Below are 12625 nucleotides of genomic sequence, written 5' to 3' on the forward strand. Positions count from 1 at the left end.
AGTTTAAAAAACAAACAGGGGGCACCTGGATGGCTCAGTTGGTTGAGCATCCAACTCTTGATTTTGGCTCAGTTCATGATCCTGGGATTGTGGGATCAAGCCCCTCATTGGGCTCTGTGCTGAGCATGGAATCTGCTTGAGAATCTCTCTCTCTCTCTCTCTCTCTCTCTCTCTCTCTCTCTCTCTCTCTGTCTCTGTCTCTCTCTCTCCCCCTCATCCTTGGTCCCTCTCCCCTGTTCAGTCTTTCTCTCTCAAATAATATTTTAAAAAATAATAAAATAAAACAAACAAACAAGATATAGCCATAAATGACCTGATATTAATGAACCTGGAGCATATTGTTTTCTCATTCATTCATAGTATTTTCATTTTCTCATTTATCCATTCATTATAGCTATACCATGATCTACATACTCAATTTACTACCAATACCATTTAGGTTGTTTCCAATATGAAAGAAAGAAAGAAAGACCAAAAAAACCCAAAAACAAACCAACTGCAATACTCCAAAACATGCCTTTTCATGCCCTGTGTGAATATTTCTCTAGTACAGAAACACAGAAGTGGAATTACAGGTTCAGAGGACATTTGCCTTTAAAACTTTAATTGATCCTGTCAAATTGTCTTTTAAAAGTCTTTACCATTTTACAGTCCCTCCAATTGTGTTTAAGCATATCCTCCTACTCTCCAATAAATCCTTACTTATATCAAATATTATCTATCTCCTTAATTTTTGTCACATAGGCAAAGGGAGGGACTGGGAATCTCATTGTTTTAATTTGTATTTCTCTAATTTCAGTTTTTTGGCCATTTGTATATTTTTGTATATTTCTCATTCTTCTATTAGCTCATTATTCCATAGGAATATCTGTATTTTTCTTATTGATTTGTAGAAATGCTTTACAATCCTAGATATTAATCTTTACCTATCATGCAATTTACAAAATATTTTCTCCTGTTTCTCTTTTGCATTTCAGCTCTGATTACGGTTGTTGCCAGCAAATTAAAAGTGATGCCATCTACTTTTTTCAAATTCTTTATAACACATTCTTTTTGTTTGTTTGTTTGTTTAGATTTTATTTTTAAGAAATCTTCACACCCAACATGGGGCTTGAATTTACAACCCTGAGATCAAGAGTCACATGCTCTACTGACTGAGCCAGCCAGGCTTCCCCCTATTATTTCTGTTAACAATGCAGAAGCCGAGAAAAAGTTTGAGATGCTTTCTTTTCAACCAAAATAGTTCTGTGTTTGTTTTGGAGAGTTGTTTTTCTTGGGAGGCAATTGCCTTTTCTAACAAGGATTGTAGGGCAGAGAAGATTTAAGACATCAAGGATTAAGTAGTAGCAGGGAGCAAGTAAAGTAGAAGAGGTTTGCAGTTTCTCTTAATTATTTTGTTACTATACAGAATATCAGATAAGACTATGCACTTATGTATGAACAAAAATGACATTCTATGGCCAAATATATTTTGGACTATTATTGGATAGGTTTTATATTATGTCTTACTTCACAATGACCAGATTATTTTAAATTTTTCTAATGTTTATTTATTTATTTTTGACGGGGGGCGGGGGGGGGGGGGAGAGAAGGAGGAAGGGAGGGAAGAGAGTGAGAGAGAGAACATGCACAAGCCGGGGAGGGGCAGAGAGAAAGGGAGACACAGAATCTGAAGCAGCCTCCAGGCTCCAAGCTGTCAGCAAAGAGCCTGATGCATGGCTCAAATGCATGAACCATATGACCATGACTTGTGCTGGAGTTGGATGCTTAACCAACTGAGCCACCTAGGCACCCCAGTCCAGATTATTTTTAAAAATGACTTTACTTCTAATACTAGATTGCGCTTTAAAACCAATATTTGATCCCTATAATGAAAAGCCCAAGTAATGCTAAGTATTACTTAGTGTGGAATCCAACTCAGGGCTCAATCCCACAACCCTGGGATTATGACCTGAGCTGAAATCAAGAGTCAGACGCTCAACCGACTGACCTGCCCAGGCACCCTGGCACTGCATTTCTTATGTTATCAGTCTCATGGTTTTCCTGAAACATAAACAAAAAAAATCTAAAAACTAAAATGGAGATAGAAAATTAATAGGGCAAATTGGAAATAATCCCCTCAAACTCAATTCATGTGGCTTTTGTGGAGGTATATAGACTACCACATGACATAGTAAATTCGGGGTATAAGTTTGATGTTGGACAAAAGAGAAAAACCAGTAATTATCACTTATTCATTTAGAAAGTATTTATTAAATGTCTGGGCGTGTCAAGAAATATACAAAGAGCAAAATATAGAACTATGCCTTCCCTATATAAACTAGTCTATTGGAGAAGAGAGATAATTAGTGATCTTTGCAAATATATTTCTATCAGCTATGGTAAAAGAAAAGAATAAACAAAATATTTTTAAAGGTTTAAAGACCTTGAATTTTATACAGGGTGATATTAAAAATACTTAACAACTGGTAATCCCACCAACCATTCAAAAGCTGGTCACACCAAACACTGGCTGAACTGGCCTTGGTTATATTAATACAGGGATTTCCACTGGAATGATAGTATAAAAACAGTTATTCTAAGTAAGTCTTTTTTTAAGTTGTTGGTGACAAGTATGAAGTTAGTTTTAAAATGTAAATAGGATATGAGAAAAACTCTGCTAGGTTTAAAATTTTGGTGTTTTTCACTTCTTAATTTTTAGCATATTTATAAAATTTTATTATTTTGTTTTTTGTTTTTGTTTTTTAAATTTTTTTTTAACATTTATTTATTTTTGAGACAGAGACAGAGCATGAACGGGGGAGGGTCAGAGAGAAAGGGAGACACAGAATCGGAAGCAGGCTCCAGGCTCTGAGCCATCATCAGCCCAGAGCCCGACCCGGGGCTCGAACTCACGGACCGTGAGATCGTGACCTGAGCTGAAGTCGGACGCTTAACCGACTGAGCCACCCAGGCACCCCAAAATTTTATTATTTTGAATAGGTAATACATTCATATGATTAAAAATATCAAAAGGTACAAAAGCCTATTCAACTAAAGGAGTCCCTTCCACCTTGTCCCAGACTCATCCTTCTCCCTAGGGGAAACCAATGTTGCCTCTTTTCTTGTGTATCCTTCCAGATATACTATGTATATAAGTTTTAAAAATGTACTTAGGCTAATAAATATCCTAGACAGGAGCTTGTAGACCAACACAAAAAAGAATTGGTGACCAACTAAAACAAATAAGAACATTAAGACATAGTATTTATGTTAGTCTTAGTGCAATGGACTGAATGTTTGTAGCTCTCCAAAATTCATAGGTTGAAACCTAACCTACAAGGTGATGGTACTAGGAGGTGGGGCCTATGGGAGGTGATTAGGTCATGAGGATAAAGCCTTCATGAATGAGATTAGTGTCCTTAAAAAGGAGACCCCAGAGAGTTCTCTCCCCACTCCTGCCATGTGACGCTACAGTGAAAAGAAGGCCATCTATGAATCAAAAAGTGGGATCTTCCCAGACTGAATCTGCCCATGCCTTGATCTTGGACTTCCCAGCCTCTAGAACTATGAGAAATAAGCTTCTGCTGTTTATATGCTACCCAATCTATGTAATTTGTTATAGCAGCCCAAACTTTCCTAAGAACTTTAGGCTGTTATAGCAGGCTAAAACTTTCCATTTTCCTTAGGAAAATGAGTTTCAGTAACTCATAGGAAAGGGCATCCTGTCCAGTTACATTCTAGTCAGAGATGCTCTCATAAGGAAAAAGTGTTAGCGTTATGCTTAAAAATGGGGTATTTCAAGTATATTACATATAATGAATTAGAGAAATCTAAGGATAGTTTTTTTTTTTTTTAACATTTATTTATTTTTGAGACAGAGAGAGAGAAAGCATGAACAGGGGAGGGTCAGGGAGACACAGAATCTGAAACAGGCTCCAGGCTATGAGCTGTCAGCACAGAGCCCGACGTGGGGCTCGAACCCACGGACCGCGAGATCCAGGCGCCCCGGATAGTTTTTTTTTTTTAAGTAATCCTAATTTATTTTCTAAACTGAGATATAATTCACATGCCATAAAATTCGGCATTTTAAGTTTACAAGTCAGTGGCTTTTAGTGTATTCAGAAGGTTGTGTAGTCAACACTACTATCTATTTCCAGAACACTTTTTTTTTTTTTTTTTTGAGCAGCAGGCAAAAGTTTAGCAGAGTATAAGATTAGAAAAGAAGAATAGTAGAAAAGCTCTCCTTATAGAGAGGGGATATTTGAAAGTGAATGCCCCTCTTTTCTTCTTAATGTGTATTTATTAATTTTGAGAGAGAGAGAAAGAGTGAGCACATGCAGAGGAGGGGCAGAGAGAGAGGGAAAGAGGATCCTAAGCAGGCTCTGCTATCAGTGGCAGAGTCCCATGTGGGGCTCAATCTCACAAACCCATGAGATCACCACTTGAGTTGAAATCAAGAGTTGGATGCCCAACCAACTGAGCCACCCAGGCGCCCCCAGAACATCTTCATTATCTCCCCAAAGAAAGCCTGTACCCATTAGAGTCATTCCCCCAGCTCTTGGAAACCACTAATCTATTTTGTGTCTCTATGGATTTGCCTATTCTGGACATTTCATGTAAATGGGATCATACAGTATGCAGCCTCTATGTCTGGTTTTTTTCACTTAGCATATTATTATTTTTAAAAAAATTTTTCAATGTTTATTTATTTTTGAGGGGGGAGGTGGGGCAGAGACAGGGAGGAAGACACAGAATCCAAAGCAGGCTCCAGGGTCTGAGCTGTCAGCACAGAGCCCGATGTGGGGCTTGAACTCACAAACTACGGGATCATGACGTGAGCCAAAGTTGGATGCTTAACCAACTGAGCCACCCAGGTGCCCCTTACTTAGCATATTATTTTTAAGGTTCATCCATGTTGTAGCATGTATCATTACTTTATTCCTTTCTCCTACCTTTCAAAAAATTTAAAAATTTTCTTACCTTTAAAAAATTTTAGCAAAATAAATGTAACATAAAATTTACCATTTTAACCACTTTTAAGTGTACTGTTCTGTGGCATTAAGTACATTTACACTGTTGTGTGACCATCACCACCATCTATCTGCAGAACTTTTTCATCTTCCCAAACTGAAACTCTGTACTTGTTAAATAATAAGTCTTCATCCCTTGGTAATCACTATTCTACTTGCTGTCTCTATGAATTTGACTACTCTAGGTACCTTATATAAGTGGAGTCAATACAATAGTTGTCCTTTTGTGTCTGGCTTCTTTCACTTAGCATATTGCCTTCAAAGTTCATCCATGTGGTAGTAGGTATCAGGATTTCCTTCCCTTTTAAGGCTGAATAATAGTCTACCATAGAATAGATCACATTTTGGGGCACCTGGGTGGCTCAGTCAGTTAAGCATATGACTTTGGCTCAGGTCATGATCTCACGGTTTGTGGGTTTGAGTCCCACACCGGACTCTGTGCTGACAGCTCAGAGCCTGGAGCCTACTTAGGATTCTATGTCTCCCTCTCTCCCTGCTCCTCTCCCCACTCATGCTCTGTCTCTCTCTCTCAAAAATAAATAAACATTGAAAATAAGTTAAAAAAAAAAAGAATAGACCACATTTTGTTTATCTATTCATTAGTTAATGGATATTTGGGTATTTACACTCTGACTATTAGGAATAATACTGCTATTAACATTCACGTACACATTTTGGCATGACTGTATGCTTTCAGTTCTCTTGGGTGGTAGAGACAGGTGGGGCTCAGAGAGGAATCTGATGAGTAGTAAACACTGCTTAGAGATTGATCATGACCCAGGGAAGGACAATGACCACTGGGACTCTGTGTCTCCCTTGAGGAAAGGGTGAGAAAGTTTTCAGTTGTGTAAATAATAGTGGTACCCTGTTAAATAAAAGCATAAAGTTGTTACAGCTTTCCTTTGGAAATTTAAATAGAGGCAGAAGGGTGTAGATGGATGCTAAGCAGCTCAATGGATGAACCGTGCTGGTTACTAAGTAGTCGTCTCATATCCCAACTCACCTTTCTGAATGCTGTTTTGTGAGAGATGGAACCCTACTTCATGAATGTAGAACCCTAACCGATTCACACAGATGGTACCAGTTAAATTTCTCAGGCAATAAGTGTTCAGTTATGTTTATGTTCAAACTGAATTCTTTGGGCTCTATGATAATGTGACATAACATAACATTGAAGTAACTATATTTTGAATGGTTACCCATTTTCCAAGCAGAGCTCTTCTTTCTTCAAATACCTGCAATAAATAAAAAAGAATGGAATGGTTTTATATTTCATGGTTCAAAATACCCATTGTAAGAAAGACATCATTAAAGTATCAATAAATAAAAATTGACAGTCTTTTGACTGTACCAACTGAGTATAAAAAGACAGATTTCATTCCTGAGACGGTACTTTACTTATTTTTAACTTGGGGAAGGTATCATTTTTTTCAGTTTATCCATGGGGAATAATTCATCTTAAAGAAAAAGTAATCCTTTTTTTAAAGGCAAGAAATAAGAAAAGAATGGAATTGTAAAGTGAAATCAATTTTAGAATTTGAAAAGAGATGAAAGGCCTGATAAAGGAAAAACAGGAAAGTGGAGATCCTCCCCCAAATATCAACCGTACGAGAACCTGTGAAATTTATGAATGAGCAGCTCTGTTTTTATATCTTGGTATGAACACCCCTCAGTGGGTGTACCTGCACTGAAATGTCTGTGGGCTTAGAAATGTGTTTATGCACACCTCTGGACATACAAGTCAGTGTTTATCTGTATAGGTTTGTTATTATAGACTATTTAGGACAGAAACCACGTCTGATCCATTTTTTACATTTCCAGTATAGAGTGCAAAGCATATTACAGATACTCAGATACTTGTGTTTGCTGGATAATGAATATCCTTATGGATGTATCAGTGCAATGTGGATGGATTTATATATTAGCGCAGAGGTGTTTTTCTGAGCATCAGTCATGTGTGTATTGTTTTTTTAAAATTTAATCAGGGGCGCCTGGGTGGCGCAGTCGGTTAAGCGTCCGACTTCAGCCAGGTCACGATCTCGCGGTCCGTGAGTTCGAGCCCTGCGTCAGGCTCTGGGCTGATGGCTCAGAGCCTGGAGCCTGTTTCCGATTCTGTGTCTCCCTCTCTCTCTGCCCCTCCCCCGTTCATGCTCTGTCTCTCTCTGTCCCAAAAATAAATAAACGTTGAAAAAAAAAATTTAAAATTTAATCAATTTATTTAAATTCAAATGAGTTAACATACAGTGTAGTATTGGTTTCAGGAGTCATGTGTGCATTAGAATGAATGAGGGAAGGAGACTGATGTGAGAATGTGTGGCAGAGGAGGGTGTTATGGAGACAGGAAGCAAGGGAGAGTCATGAGCAGACATGAATGTCTCTCTCACTCCTACACACACCCCCACTGGCAGCTTTCAAAATTGGGATTGATGTTTCTCCCTTCCTCTTAGCACTGCCTAGATTTTCCAGCCCTGTAAGAATGTTCCCCCTTGGAGAGAAGCTAAGGCCTATTTCTTCCCTTTTTGCGGAGGAGGGTGAGGAGCTGGTTTTATGTTCTAACAGATCATGCTTTCCTTCCTTTTTTAGACTCTCAAACTCTAGTTTCAAAGGGCATAGGAAAATAAGAATTGAAATAATCGGTCCAACAGCAACCTCATGGCCTGTGAAACATTGGTTTTGCTCCTGGCCAGAAGATCTCACACATCGCAGGTAAACACTTTTCGCACATTAAAGAAGAAGAAAAAGAATGCCCTTCTCCCCTTCCCCCTGTTAACTGTCACCTGGGCTATTAGGACTCTCAAATAATGGCAACAGATAAACTCAGGATTTCTAGATGAAAACAGAAGAGAACCTATAGAATACAGAAGATTTAAAAATCTGGATTCGGGGCGCCTGGGTGGCTCAGTCGGTTGGGCGGCCGACTTCGGCTCAGGTCATGATCTCACGGTCTGTGATTTCGAGCCCCACGTCGGGCTCTGTGCTGACAGCTCAGAGCCTGGAGCCTGTTTCAGATTCTGTGTCTCCCTCTCTCTCTGACCTTCCCCCATTCATGCTCTGTCTCTCTCTGTCACAAAAATGAATAAACGTTAAAAAAAAAAATTAAAATCTGGATTCAAATATTTCCTGGACTCTCGCCCTCTATCTAACCAAAGCCTGTCAATCATCTTTCGCCCAATCCAAGTCACCAGCACCAGCACTTCTCTGATATCTAGGGATCTGGCTCCTCTCAACTCATATTCCACTTACAGCCCACACTCCACTTGGGGTTTATAGGGTTTGCTATGGCTGTCTAGTTGCTTCCAGTCATTTTATGTTCCCATGTGGATTACAGATTTCTCTATAATCTGTATGGGTTGCATGGCAGGCCCTCAACGAGCATCTGCTGATTGAACAACAATAAAAAAGCTTCAAAAGTCATAGAATTTTAGAGCTAAAAGGAATCCCTAAGAGCTTTTCATTTCCTTATGTTAGAGAGGACAAGCAGAGGCCTGAAGGATTACATTTATAATTTTTTAAGAATCACTCGTTCCAGTCTGTCTGTTCAGCTCAACTCTGTACTGGGTTCCTCACTAAACCTTGGTCTCCCCTGTCCTGACTCCCAGTCCTATTTTCACAATGAACTGCTGCCCATACTTGGGCCTTACAGTGGGAATAAGAAAAGGTTAGATTCCAAGACCACAACCTCCTTTCAAAAGGAGGATGAGATGACCATCATGGTGCCCAATGACAATACGGGGCATTTGGAAACAAAGGGGCACTGACTTGAAGGGGAGAGAAGAGTCAGCAAGAAGGTAGGAGGAAAGGAATGGGGTGGGAGGTGGGGAGTGTCACTCAGGCTAAAACAATAGTCTTTAGAGGGCCAATGACCAAGTCTAAGCGGGTCCAAGCAAATCCAGTTCCTACCAAAGGCATCTAGACCCAAGTAGAAACTGATGGGAATGAGTGGGGAGAGGAAAACCACTAGACAAGCTCAGATATGGTTCTTGTTCTACCCTTGCAAGAAATATAATTTGGGACATGCTATTTGTCAGGTCCTCGGTCAGACTCAGAATCTTATACTCTCTGGTTTGGAGCAAGTCTTCATTCCCAAGATTTGCAATCAGGTTCATCGTCTTAAAGAGCTGGAAAACAAAGTATTGACTCAAAATAGAAATATTAAAATGGATCTTCTTTCCTCGCAGTACACTGCAGTCTGTTTATATCACAGTTTACTCAGAGCCTGCTGTTAAGTCAAAATCCTACGGTTGTATTTTAGTCTGTTGACACTGAAGTTACATATTTCACCATGTGACATCATTACAGTGTAGGAGTAAGACATTTAGGGGCTCCTAAATTATGACTGATTGATGGCAACTAGGTGTTTTTCTCAGAACACCCTTTTAACATGTACTGTACTACATTTGTAAACCGTACTTGAAAAGAAATGTTGGTTACTTTCAATTAAAACGCTAGATGGTGGAGCGCCTGGGTAGCTCAGTCTGTTAAGCATCTGACTCTTGGTTTCAGCTTTGCCTCGTATTGGGCTCTGCACAGACAGTGCAGAACCTGTTTGGCATTCTCTCTCTCCTCTCTATCTCTGCCCCTCCCCTGGCTTGCACTCTCTCTCTCTCTCTCTCAAAAATAAATTAAATGAACTTAAAAAAAAAAAAGAAAATTAAAAAAAAAACACTAGATGGCAAAGAAATGTGTATGTTTAAAACATTCTTCCTCTAGGGGCGCCTGGGTGGCGCAGTCGGTTAACGTCCGACTTCAGCCAGGTCACGATCTCGCGGTCCGGGAGTTCGAGCCCCGCGTCGGGCTCTGGGCTGATGGCTCAGAGCCTGGAGCCTGTTTCTGATTCTGTGTCTCCCTCTCTCTCTCTGCCCCTCCACTGTTCATGCTCTGTCTCTCTCTGTCCCAAAAATAAATAAACGTTGAAAAAAAAATTTTTTTTTTAAAAAACCTTATTAAGATATCACTTCTTTAAAAAAAAAAAAAGGAAAAAAAATTCTTCCTCTCAAAAATCATAATGCCTAAATTAATTTGAAATCTGTTACATTTGCCTATGCTGATCATGCTATTTTTTAGACACCCAAATTTGAATTCAATCTCTCTGCTTAAAGTCTGCTGTGAAGTTAAAATCCCGTGACCCAATGAGCACCAAGTGTTGTATGGAAGTGTTGAATCACTATATTGTACCCCTGAAACTAATATTACACTGTATGTTAACTAACCGGAATTTAAATAAAAACTTTAAAAAAAGTCTATGATCCTGTTTCAGTCTGAAATGGTTATGTCTTTTACATTTTACTACAGAATTGAAGAAAGACAAAATTAAAACAAAAACAGAAAACAGGACCTCAAAATTACAGTGGTCATTGATGACAAATGCCCTGTTTTAGAAGTGTAGAGGGGCACCTGGATGGCTCAGTGGGTTAAGCGTCTGATTTTTGGTTTTGGCTCAGGTCATGAACTCATGGTTTGTGGGATCAAGCCCGGTGCTGGGCTCTGCACTGACAGCGTAGAGCCTGCTTGGGTTTCTCTCTCTCCCTTTCTCTCTCTGCCCCTCCCCTGCTCATGCTTTCTCCATCTCTCAAAATAAATAAAGATTAAAAAAAAAAAAAAAAGAAGAATTTCTTTCCTTGAAATTATTGTGTGGACACCTTCTGGCCAGCTGTATCCTTGGTATCTGTTTTTTAATACCTTTTGCACAGTTAGAATGTTAGATCTGGAAGCAACCTCCAAGGTAATCTGGTCGAACATACTCATTTTATTTTTTTTGAACATACTCATTTTATAAAGGATGATGGTAAAACCCAGAGAAAGTAAGTGACTTATTCAAGTCATGCAGGAAATTATCGGTGATCTGAAACCAGAATTTCCAATTCACAGAGTTACTGTTCTTTATTTTTATTTACATAATTTTAAAATTGTTTTAAGATTTGTAATTTTATTGCACTATGTAAAGCAAAAAATGAAAGCTTTCATTTTACAGGACCACCTCCCCCAGTGCCATCCACCTCTTTGGGGGAAACGACTATTAATAGTTTGGTATACCCATATACAAATTTTATGTGTGTGTCTATGCACATTTATATAAATAGATACATATGTGTATATACACATGCAAAGATTTAAAAAAATAATTTTACTCCAAACTAAAATCTAAACCGAAAAGTAATTTGTGGTAAAAAATGAGAGCTGTAAAGAACAAAATAAATATTATCTCTAGAAATTATCATTTCTAGACAAAAGCTTTTCAAAGATCAAGATAAGACAATGTAATGCTTGCTGTGATGTACTGCCTTGGGTTTATTCCACCTGTTGGGGAGTGCTGCTGGCTGTTAACCGTGAGGTTGAGAGCTCTGCTTTGTCCAAGGTCAGGCTCTTCCATGGGGCAGCTAGCATCTACTGAATGGTCGGTGTAGAAGTGTATGTATGTGATTTCTACACCCAGTGTGGGACTCCAACTCATGACCCTAAGATCAAGGGTAGGATGCTCCACTGACTGAGCCAGCTAGGCACTCCAGTATGGAAGTACAAAGGCTGGTGGCTACAGTGCCAGGCCTCAAACTTGCGACCTTCTCTCCCTTCTCCTCCCTTTCCCCCCTCACCTACCTCTACTCCTTTCCCTTCCTTAGTGCTGATCCAGAAAGCCTTCCACAGTGGATGCTCTATATGCTATACCAGAGTCTGCTTCTCTAGTAAACCAACCTGCAACAGGCAATCAGGCAACTAAGATACTTTTTTTCTCCATAGCTGCTAAATCGATCAAGACTTCCTTCCAATTTTTCAAAGAAAATTTCTGAAAATCAAGGCATCCAACAAATATGTATTTCAATTCAAGTCACTTTTTCACATATGTGTAAAATCTTCACAATTCTATGTGGAAACAGATTTCAAATCTAAACATTGAACTTTTAGGGGGGGAAGCAGAGAAGCTGTTATATAAACTGTTGGAAAGTTAAGAACATTTACAAACAGGTGCTCAATAAACAGTTGTTGAGCTGAATAAAAAATGCTCCCAATAGACTTGTGTTCATGGCCAGATGAAGGCTGGATTTCTCTCTCTCATTCTCTGCCTTCCTTTTGTTTCTCCTGGTCCCTCCTTTTATTCTATGTCTCATTCTTCTTTCCTCACTTTTTTAAAAATCTTTTTCCTTTTCAGTCTCTCTCCCTTTTATTTCTCACTGTTCTGATTGCTGTGCTGGCTGCTTATCTGTCTCCCAAAGTCACTCAGGTTTCACACCAGAAGAGTAGAAACAGGAAAGTAGTGAACAGGAGGGGTCAGGACTGAAGCTCTTGCTTTGCCAGAGTGATTAGCACATCAGTTAGGTTTAGAGGGCAAGGGTCAAATCCAGACTAAGAAAGGAGGGATTTAGGGACTAGAAGGCAAGAGAGTCAGTTGAAGGAGGTCCCAGGGAGGATGGCTGAATTCTGACTCCATCTTTTGTGCTTCAGGAATGTTATCAGGCACTGGAAATACAGAGAGAAAAGACAGAATCTCAACTCAACACATTGCAGTTGAGTGGGAAAGTTGGTAAACAGTGATGAGAGCAAAGAAAAGCAAGCAGGAGAAGGCTTTCCAGAGAAAATCGTATTGGAGTTAGTGCTTAGAGGGGGCAACAATGGCTCAT

The 12625-nt window shown here is 39.3% G+C and overlaps 1 protein-coding gene across 7 annotated transcripts in view; it reads right to left on the reverse strand.

Moving 5' to 3' along the window:
* The window catches only part of FBXO16 (F-box protein 16), a 65347-nt gene that overhangs the window by 44999 nt on the left and 7723 nt on the right, over positions 1-12625 (reverse strand). For 6 of the 7 annotated variants that reach the window (XM_040466552.1, XM_040466664.1, XM_040466495.1 and 3 more), the window contains exon 3: positions 6212-6247. The exons of the other annotated variant lie outside the window; for it this stretch is intronic. In XM_040466552.1, the coding sequence (XP_040322486.1) occupies positions 6212-6247 (36 nt within the window). The remainder of the gene's footprint in view (positions 1-6211; positions 6248-12625) is intronic. 7 annotated transcript variants of the gene reach the window in all.

Source organism: Herpailurus yagouaroundi, unplaced genomic scaffold, assembly GCF_014898765.1.
Source record: "Herpailurus yagouaroundi ecotype Mexico unplaced genomic scaffold, PumYag 28, whole genome shotgun sequence".
NCBI lineage: Eukaryota > Metazoa > Chordata > Mammalia > Carnivora > Felidae > Herpailurus > Herpailurus yagouaroundi.